Genomic DNA, 9,557 nt, shown 5'->3' with positions numbered 1-9,557 from the left:
AGAATAGCTGCTAGATGGATTGAAACTTAGTCGACCATGGAAAACAGTCGTGAGTGCTAAAGACGGCAAGGCAAAGAGAAAAATTTGGCTATGATATTCTCACTCACTCTCTCTCTCTCTCTCCTGCCTTTTTGTTTGAGTTTCTCTTAATTGTTTACCGTATCTTTTCTTCTTCTTTTTTGACACCCTTTTTCAGATTGATCGTGATATCCCAAATGCTTCCCAAGTCCAAGGACAAATCCGTCAGGGCCTGGACGACCAACATGACATTGCAGCCCTCCTCTGACCACGTTATAATTTAGCAATTACACTAAGCAAACCGAGCGTTCGAACGTAGGACATTGGGGTTCCACATCCTGAACGTTGCGGGAATCTAGTGCATCCACTAAACCACTTGCCGTGATTAGTTTACCTTATCCTGTTTAGTTAAAAGATTATGATTATGTGTGTACAAATCATAGATTCAGTTGTATATTTTCATAGTTATGATCGCATTTAAATTTAGTAAGATTACCGTAATATGATCAGACACTTAATGGCAGATTTGAACAGTAAGTTATCGTTTTGAAAAAAGAACAGGCGTTGATTCAATGGCAAAAGAAATTGAGTTGGGATGCAAAATGCATTTTGGTCTCTGCAATAGGTTTGACTATTATACATAAATAATGAATAATTAAGAAAATGTGAAAGTTTTACTATTCTTTTATAGAAGACTCCTCGAAATTTAGGTGGGACTACAGACTTTTTTTCCCCTTTGTTGGACCCTGTGTCGAATAAGAGTACAAAAATTGTTGGAGAAGGGCGACAAATAGTTTACCTTTTTAGGTTTCAGGTCCCAGATATAAAAAAGTTACCATTACAGTTTCTGTACATCTCTGGCAAAAACTGGCACTACCATAATAAGCATCCCCCAATAAAAAAAAACAAATATAAAAAAATGTATTTATTTCTCCATGATTTATGAATTATGATGGGTACAACAAATTCATAATCCCATTTCTGTCTCACCGGGAAAGAACAAATTTTTATGCTCAAGTGGAAAGTGGGTGGGAGGGCGAGTCAAAGTTTTTAGGACACAAGTTGATGCAAATACTGTGTTGAATTCAACGAAACCACCCCGAAGACCAGAGTACCAGAACCAGAAGAGTAAAGTGGTGTGCCCAAACCCAAACCCAAACCCAATCCCAAACCCCTTTTGCTTCTTCTGATCCCTTGAATCACTTCAAATTCTGATAAAGGTCTGAAACTTTTTGAATTTTCATTTCTTTTAATGAAGTTTCCATCTTGGGCAGTTGGGCTTGCAGATTTTGATTGCTTGATTTCTGGGTGTAGGTTTTTTTCCTTTTCTTTTGGGTTTTATTTCTTCATTTTTGGTTGTTTGGACATCTGGGAGTTGCAGTCAGAAAAGGGTCAACCTTCATCATATTGACAACTGGGAAGAACCCATCATGGCTGATAGTCCTAGGACTGATATCTCTACAGATGTGGATACTGATGATAAGAATCAAAGGGTATTCCTTCTTTTACCTCTTCTCTCACTCTTGGGGTGCTATTTTTACTATTTGGGTACTATTGGAAATGATTTGTTTTGTGCAAGTTCAATTCTTGTTTCTGTGAACATTGAGCATTCTTTATTTTTGGGCTGGTGAAACTTTTGGTAGATGTAAACTACAGAATTCCACACATCTGACATTTTGAGCACTCTGTATCTGCAGTATGATAGAGATCAATATGCCATCACTGCGGCGGTTTCGGATTCCAGTGATAAATCAAAAGACCCAAAGGATCAGAAGGTGATGGTCAGCAAATCAGTTACAAAGATGTGATATATGAATTGAATCTAGCAGGGGATAAGATGCTCATTTGTTCAATTATATTTTGCAGACTCTTCGTAGGCTCGCTCAAAATCGTGAGGCTGCAAGAAAAAGTCGGTTGAGGAAGAAAGTAGGCCTTTTCCTTACTTTATTTACTTCATTGTTTTTATTCAAATTTTTTTTTTCAGTTATATTCCGGCTGAAATTTTGCCTTCTTAGTGTGTACTTAGTCATTGCTTTTACCTAGGAAATTAAGTACGTACATCTCAAAATCATGGGCCTGATCTTATATGGCAATGGAATATTTAAGATAGAAATCCAATGCCCTACTGGTTTCAAATAATGACACTTACCTAGTCCATTAGTTTTTTTATTCAAATATGACACTTACTTGGTGGATGTATGTTCTTAGTTATTTAGATTTCCCATTAAAAAATTTATTTGTTTAGCGAATAATTGCATGTGTCAGCTATGATCTCACAAGCTCTGCATGCTGGCGAGTGTCGTTGTCAATTATCAGCTGATGGTGAAAGAAACATGTGATGAGTTGGAAGTCCATGTCGTTTTCTGTATCTAATTGTCTGCATTTCTCTATTTCCTTGGCACAATTTCGTAAATATATAGCAAAAGGGTGAAACTTCAATATTGTTCATGTGATCTTTATTCATTTGTTCAATTATATTCCTGCTGAAAATTTTCCTTCTTAGTATCTATTTAGTTATTTCTTTTGTTATTTCTGGGAAAGTAAGTTCATAAAGTTCAAAAGCATGTGCCTGATCTTATATGGCAATGGAATATCTAAGATGTACAATGTCGTACTTTTTTCAGATAATGACCCTTGTTTAGTCATTACTTTTGCTATTCGTAGAAAAATGGGTACAGCTCAAAAATATGGGCTGATCTTACTTGAAATGGAATATTTAGAATAGAAATCCCCTGGCCTGCTGATTTTCTTTAGTGGATGCATATTCGTAGTTGTTTAAGTTCCCATGACAAAAATATTTCCTTGGCATAATTTTGTAAGATTCCAGGGTAAAGATTGTCTATCATGAAAACTTAATTGAAATTGTTGATTTGAACTTTCTCGTACGATCGACTAGTCATTATTCATTTATCATAAATAACTTTCTTGGTTTTAATCTGGAGGTTTCAAAGTGTTACATACATTTTACAAATTTTTCTTCATTCAATCCTTTCAATTATTGGAATAAGTAATCTTAGGATTATGAGAGGAGCACCATTAAAATTCTGGCAAGGGGGTCCTGTTTGTGCTTTCGGCTATTATCAACAGTAGCAAACTAAAGTAAGCTGAAACTTCCCTATCTAATCTATTATAGTAACAGAAAAAACTAAGATCCTGCTCCATTTGGTTCATCTGTTCACATTCTTCCATTGGGCTTGATTACAAATGAAGAAAGACAGCTTTTTCCAACTGTATCAGCTTTTGAATAGTATAGAAGTTTGGAGCCCCTATATTAGTTGGAAACCCTTTCCCGAGCTTGATAAATTCAACGATGTCATGCTTCTTCAAGTACCAAGAACTCATAAGAGTTCATTACAAAGATTTAATTCCTTGAAAGATTTCCTATCGGATATAATTATTTGCATTGCATGGCATAAAGTTTTACAGCAAGGACCTTTTGTTTTTTATCATCAGTAAGAGAGAGACCAGCATGTCTGAACATCATATCTGAAAGTTTGGCCTCATCCAGGAAAAATTGTCCATTCAAACTCTTCTTCTTGTTTAGACATCCAGTATGCAGATCACATAATGCATTTGTTCTTCTTTAGCTGAGATTGATACAGGGAATGAAGAATCTGGGCCATAGGAGTTTTGCAACTCCTATTTTGGGTTTTAGGAAGTTGTGGTAAACTGCTATGACCTAGCCACATATAATTGAAACTCCTAGAATTACGAGTCATTTTCAACTTATTTACGAAGATAACTTTCAACTTAGTTAAGAGCCCCCCTTCCCCTTAAAAAGACAAAACAAATATTGTGTGGAGCAATGAGCTAAAGAATACATAACCCATCCGATTTTACAATTTAATACCAATTGACTGCAACCTGGTTGAAGTAGTTTGACTCGCATTTATTGGATGTGCTTATTGGTCTGCAATGAAGATAAAGAACTGTTAAAACCAAATATGTTAAAGTGTAGTGGCGTTCTCCTGTTGATTTGGCCTTCTGTTAATGGAGCCTAGTCACTGTGGGGCATAGCATATGTGGCCTTCTGTTAATCAACATTAGACATTCTAGGCTGAGGGTGTAGGTTGGCATCAATTTCGCTAGGATTGAGCGTAGTGTCTCTTAATTGGGAATATTTGGTTTTATGAGAATTTAAATATATCTCCTCTTTTAATCTGGAGAGTTATAAACAGTACTATTGACTACTTTTCCTTTTCTTGTAGAGTACATACATGTTTCTATGTTGCTTTTGAAAAAAAAAAGGTGGTGATTTCGGCTCTCCACTTCTCAACATATTTCACCACTTGCACCCCACTTTGAAATAGATAAAAGTGGAGAGCAAGTGTTAAATTGGAGTGCCAAAATCACTCCACTTGAAAAAATAGATTTTGAGAAATATGCCCAGGGCTAGATAATGCATTATTGAAAACTTATTTATACTTTATGCAAGACCTCTTTCCTAAACCAATGAACTGTGGTCTAGTTATCTTTCATTTTGGAAAGGTTGGAGGACTAATGAATGAAATGGATGATTAAGGAAAAACAAATTATATTTGATGTATCCTCTTCACATGTTACAGTTAACATAGTTTATAAGGCTTGGTCACTGATGATCCTTCCATTCGGGTATAATGCGGTTCCCAACTCTCTTTTACCCTGATATTTTCTTCAGTCAGCTTCTCGCTTCCCATTTAAATGCCAAAATGTCCTTTGTATGGGGGACTTTCATTTGATGGTGGACTACACTTATATTGGATGCTTTGTTTTGCTACTAGATCCTTGCTCTTGATTGGTAGGTATAATAAGGGTTGCCCACTATATGTCTGCCTCCTTTGGTGGTCATTCCTCCTTAAGTGGAGGCTTTTGGTATCCCAGTTAGCATATGGAAACAGACCAATGCATGCACGGATAGAGTTATTTCCAATATATGTGGATGCATTCATACACTGGCATATAAACTTCCTATGCTACTGTTTAATGTGGATGCGTTCAGAACCAGCTTGTATATTCAACACAGGTGGTCATATGCTAGTGTTTAAGCTGCTTAAGGGGTTGCTTATTTTGGACTTTTTGTCAGGTTCATTCCTCCTTAAGTGGAGGCTCTTGGACTTCCAGTTAGCGTATGAAAAATGACTGATGCATGCACGGGAGAGTTATTTCCAATATATGTAGATGCATTCATACACCTTAGAATTCTTATGCTAGTGTTTAATGTGGGGGTGTTCATAAGACTTCAATGTATCTTATTCTAGCTGGGAGGAGAGACTAAAAGAGGAGCAATCTCTTGTAAGATGGTTACTAGTCTATATCACAAAACAAACAGGAAAATTGTCAATCTACTCATATATATATGGTTGTTGCAAGTTGTTATTGAGTTGCATCTGTACTTGTTTATTGTAGGCATATGTTCAGCAGCTGGAGACTAGTCGTTTGAAGCTGAGTCAACTAGAACAAGAGCTTCAGCGAGCCAGACAGCAGGTAAAGTTCATTTGTTTCCTCACTAGAGTAACACCTAATGTGTTCAATTTATTTTGTGCTCTAGTCTTCCTGGTAAATGGTTTCTTGTTAGGTGTGCATTGCTTGTATATCCTAAGATTTTATTTTCTTTTGTTCAGGGAATCTTCATATCCAGCTCTGGAGGAGACGCTGCTCATTCAACAAGTGGAAATGGTATTCCTTCTTTCCTTAGGTTTGAATTGTGAAATTTTTTCCTGGGAAATAAGGTAGACTAGCTTCTGATATTTGTGGGATATGCATTTGGTTATTGTGACTAGGTCATGTAGTCATAGAGCATGATATCAAATCAATGGTCATTCTTTGATTCCTAGAAAGATGAAATCTCTCTCTCTCTCTCACACACACACACACACGCATGGGATTATAAACACAATCAGGAATTCAGGAGACTTTAATACCACTTGTTAGCTTGTTGTGCGGCATACATCACTTGCTACACTTCATGCTTGTGTGCTATTCACAGGTAGAATTATTGAGCACTTGTTGAACATTAATTGGTTCCATGTTGGTTGCATGAGTGCAGTGCTAATTGAGTGTCATTATGGTAAATGGAGCTGTTGTAGTTGCCTGATGGTGATAATAGTCTGTTCTAGTGGTTGCTACATGTACAGGGGTGAATCTTGAAATTGTGATGGGTATTCTTTACTTAGCTCTGTGGGATGTAATAGCAATCACATCACACATTAATTTACTGAATGCCATGAATTACCCAATAATTTGATGCAATCTAGCTATCGATATTGCATTTAGAGATTTGATTAACAGTCTGATATTGTGGTGCTAAAATATATTACCTTCCCAAAGACTTTCAGCATAATCACTACAAGTTATTTTGGCTCATGTGTTTATTAATGACGCTGGAAAACCTTTGTTTTTATTTTTTTGTTTCTTTTCTTTTTTAATCTAGGCTTTTAATGGAATGATGCTGACTTACGAATAATTAGATGATTAAAAATAAACCAATTCTGAATCTTCAATTCTGTGTCTCCACCAGTTAGTTTATCATTATCTCTCTTCCTAAATTATAAAATTTACTTACATCAGAGGACCTGATTTTCATGCATGTGGAGGGTAGTAATTCGAAGCATGAATATCAGTCTGTAGCAGGTTTTCTTGGTGATTATTCTTTACAAAACTACAAAAAAAAAAAAAAAAAAAAAAAAAAGTAAATTCACCAGTTTCTTTCAGATTTCTTTAAACTAGGATAGGGAATTAGGTCAAACTGATTCCCAAAGGATTCAAAATGACTAAAATTTTCATATAGAAGTATAAAAGATCCAGTGATTGCCATGAAAGACATATTCTTTGTTTAATTCATATGAGAATGGACATTGCCGAAGCAGACTGGGTTGTATGTTTGCATGCAGACAGGCTGAAGACAAAAAAGCATAGTCTTATCTTGCTTTTCAGTTTGGTCTTCTTCTCTTACTTCAGTTTCAGTGGATGAGGTAGGTTATCTTGTTCACTGTATCTATTTGCAGGAGCCATGGCATTCGATGTAGAATATGGGCGGTGGCTGGAAGATCAAAATCGACAAATTAATGAACTGAGATCCGCTGTAAATTCTCATGCAAGTGATGCAGAGCTTCGTATTATTGTAGATGGAATCTTGGCACATTATGATGACATCTTTAGGCTGAAGGGTACAGCGGCTAAAGCTGATGTATTCCATTTGTTGTCTGGAATGTGGAAAACACCTGCAGAAAGGTGTTTCTTGTGGCTTGGTGGTTTTCGTTCGTCTGAGGTCCTGAAGGTGAGGTTTCTTGATGGCATGAGATAGGCATGGTCTTGAATGCAGTCAATTTGAATGTTTTGCAACTACCCTACAATTATTTGCTTTTCTCAATGAAAGAAAGTGTATGCATGCTGAAATTATAATGAGGAACAGAAAAGCCAGAATTGGTAAAGCAAAATGCTTGCTTATGGATATAAATAGAATTAATAAAGTTCTACATGGTTTAAGCATCTTCGTTGTAGGTGATCCAAGTCCTAGAGTGCTGGTTCAGTATCTGCCTATTTTTGGGTTTTCAAGTTCTCTTCTTTAATACCAATCCGTGACCTGTATTATTATGTTGGAACAATTCCATCTCCTAATGTCTCTTGACATTGTCTTTCGTGGTTATATACTTCTGCCAACATACTCTTTGGTGGACTTCATTGATTTAAGGAGAGATCGCGTGATATTTTTGTCCCTACTTTATTATGGAAGGGATAATGATGCACCATGCATTTTTTCCTATAGGGATATTCCTTTTTCTCAGCTCACTTCATCTTCCGTATTCAGTTATGCCCCTGTTGAGATCATACCCTTTCTTAACATTTGCTAGACTCCCCCACCCCGCTCCTTCCCCTGAAATTAGCGAGGATGACATATACTCTTATCTGGGGGCTGAGGCTGATATCAATGTTTAGACATGTTCATGTACTTTTATCAATATATGCAAACTTTGTTTGCTTTTATCAATATATGCAAACTTTGTTTGCCAGAAGTTTCAACCCACTTTTGCCATAGATAACATATTAATTATGACTTTTGTATTCAGTGTCTTGAATCTTTAAGTGGCCATTATCAAGTTTAAATGAAAGTTTATCTGTGCAGCTCCTTGTTAATCAGTTGGAGCCTCTGACAGAGCAGCAGTTGATGGGGATTACTAATTTGCAGCAATCGTCCCAACAGGCAGAAGATGCATTATCTCAAGGGATGGAGGCCTTGCAACAATCTCTAGCTGAGACTTTGTCCAGTGGATCTCTTGGATCCACAGGTTCGTCTGGTAATGTTGCAAACTACATGGGTCAAATGGCCATGGCAATGGGAAAGCTAGGGACTCTTGAAGGGTTTATCCGCCAGGTAATTCCTTATAGTTCATTGCTTCATTTATTTGCCTACTTTACGTCCCAAAAAGTTTATTTGGTAAAGATTTTAAATGCGTTGCCATCCTGGACAAGGCCCAGCTAAAAAGTAAAAGAAACCGTGAAATGATTTTTCTCTGTTTGTTTCTCTTCTATATGTGCCTCTTTTTATGAATTTAAACTTTCTTATTCTTTCTTGGGCTCATGATATTAGGCTGACAATTTGCGGCAACAAACACTGCAACAAATGCATCGTATCTTGACAACTCGCCAGTCGGCCCGTGCACTTCTGGCTATAAATGATTATTTCTCACGACTACGAGCTCTTAGTTCTCTCTGGCTTGCCCGTCCAAGAGAATAAAACGCTTTTGCAGTTGCTCCCAACCTGATCAGTATTGTTGTAGCCTGCAAAACATCTGAATAGAAATTGACTTCCTCTAGTACAGCACTGGTATCTATTACCTGGTCATCTTTACAGATTTTCTTTTAGATTTTCTTTCATGTTGTAGCTGCAGAAATTGTATCTTTAGAGCTAATCTTGTAATTTTCTTTCCTCATTCTAGTCATTATATATGACCCCGTAATGCTGTTGGTGACGATTCATGTGTATTTGTTTATTGTTAATAATAGTGTTATTGTTGATGTTGTAACTGATTAGAAAATGAATTTTGGATATGGCTTTGACTGGTCTATTTAGCGAAGTTTTTTTGAAGGGAATGTGGATTTCATTAACGCATGCCAAGATGGCCATTACATATCCTTCTGCTGCCTTCAACTAGACAGATCAAGAAGTTGTAGCAAAACTACTGTGATACATAGAAATAGACCACCTATATTCGAACTAACTGCTCACTTAAAGTGAGCCTATAAACTATGGATAAACGGAGACATAGAATATAGGCCCCCACCACATAGGGATGTTAGGTTCCTAATACAAGGGAATTTAGTGTAATTAGACAAAAAGCTAAAAACATAGGGTTGGGCCAAGGGCCTAAACCCTAGCCCAAACTTAGAAGTTTATGGACTAGGGTAAACCGAAGCCCAACAAACGGTGCCAGCACAAAAGGGGAGTCCACCAAGGAATGCACCAGGCCCATCATTGGTTCGGGCCAATCCACCTTGTCCCTTCCACCACGCCGTCGTACAGCACCCATCCGGCCAAGATCCGCCCGACCCACATCGCAAGA

At 37.1% G+C, this 9,557-nt stretch overlaps 1 protein-coding gene across 1 annotated transcript; it reads left to right on the top strand.

Moving 5' to 3' along the window:
• The first annotated feature begins 990 nt into the window (after positions 1–990).
• Positions 991–9,060, top strand: LOC133713620 (transcription factor TGA2.2). The gene is made up of 9 exons (XM_062139652.1): positions 991–1,238; positions 1,333–1,511; positions 1,716–1,793; positions 1,885–1,944; positions 5,404–5,481; positions 5,619–5,673; positions 7,002–7,273; positions 8,120–8,368; positions 8,585–9,060. The coding sequence occupies exons 2-9, from the start codon at positions 1,449–1,451 to the stop codon at positions 8,729–8,731; spliced, it is 1,002 nt and encodes a 333-aa protein (XP_061995636.1). The 5' UTR covers positions 991–1,238; positions 1,333–1,448; the 3' UTR covers positions 8,732–9,060.
• Positions 9,061–9,557: the final 497 nt, after the last annotated feature.

This window comes from Rosa rugosa, chromosome 6 (genome assembly GCF_958449725.1).
Source record: "Rosa rugosa chromosome 6, drRosRugo1.1, whole genome shotgun sequence".
Classification (NCBI taxonomy): Eukaryota; Viridiplantae; Streptophyta; class Magnoliopsida; order Rosales; family Rosaceae; genus Rosa; species Rosa rugosa.
The sequence above is the reverse complement of the archived record's forward strand: the minus strand, read 5'-3'. Positions and strand labels throughout refer to the sequence as shown.

Bases quoted from the DNA above. Each gene is read 5' to 3' on its own strand.
- LOC133713620 (XM_062139652.1), top strand. From the start codon at position 1,449: ATGGCTGATAGTCCTAGGACTGATATCTCTACAGATGTGGATACTGAT. The intron at 5,674-7,001 runs GTATTCCTTCTT...ATCTATTTGCAG, and splicing joins TCATTCAACAAGTGGAAATG to GAGCCATGGCATTCGATGTA. The intron at 7,274-8,119 runs GTGAGGTTTCTT...TTATCTGTGCAG, and splicing joins GTTCGTCTGAGGTCCTGAAG to CTCCTTGTTAATCAGTTGGA.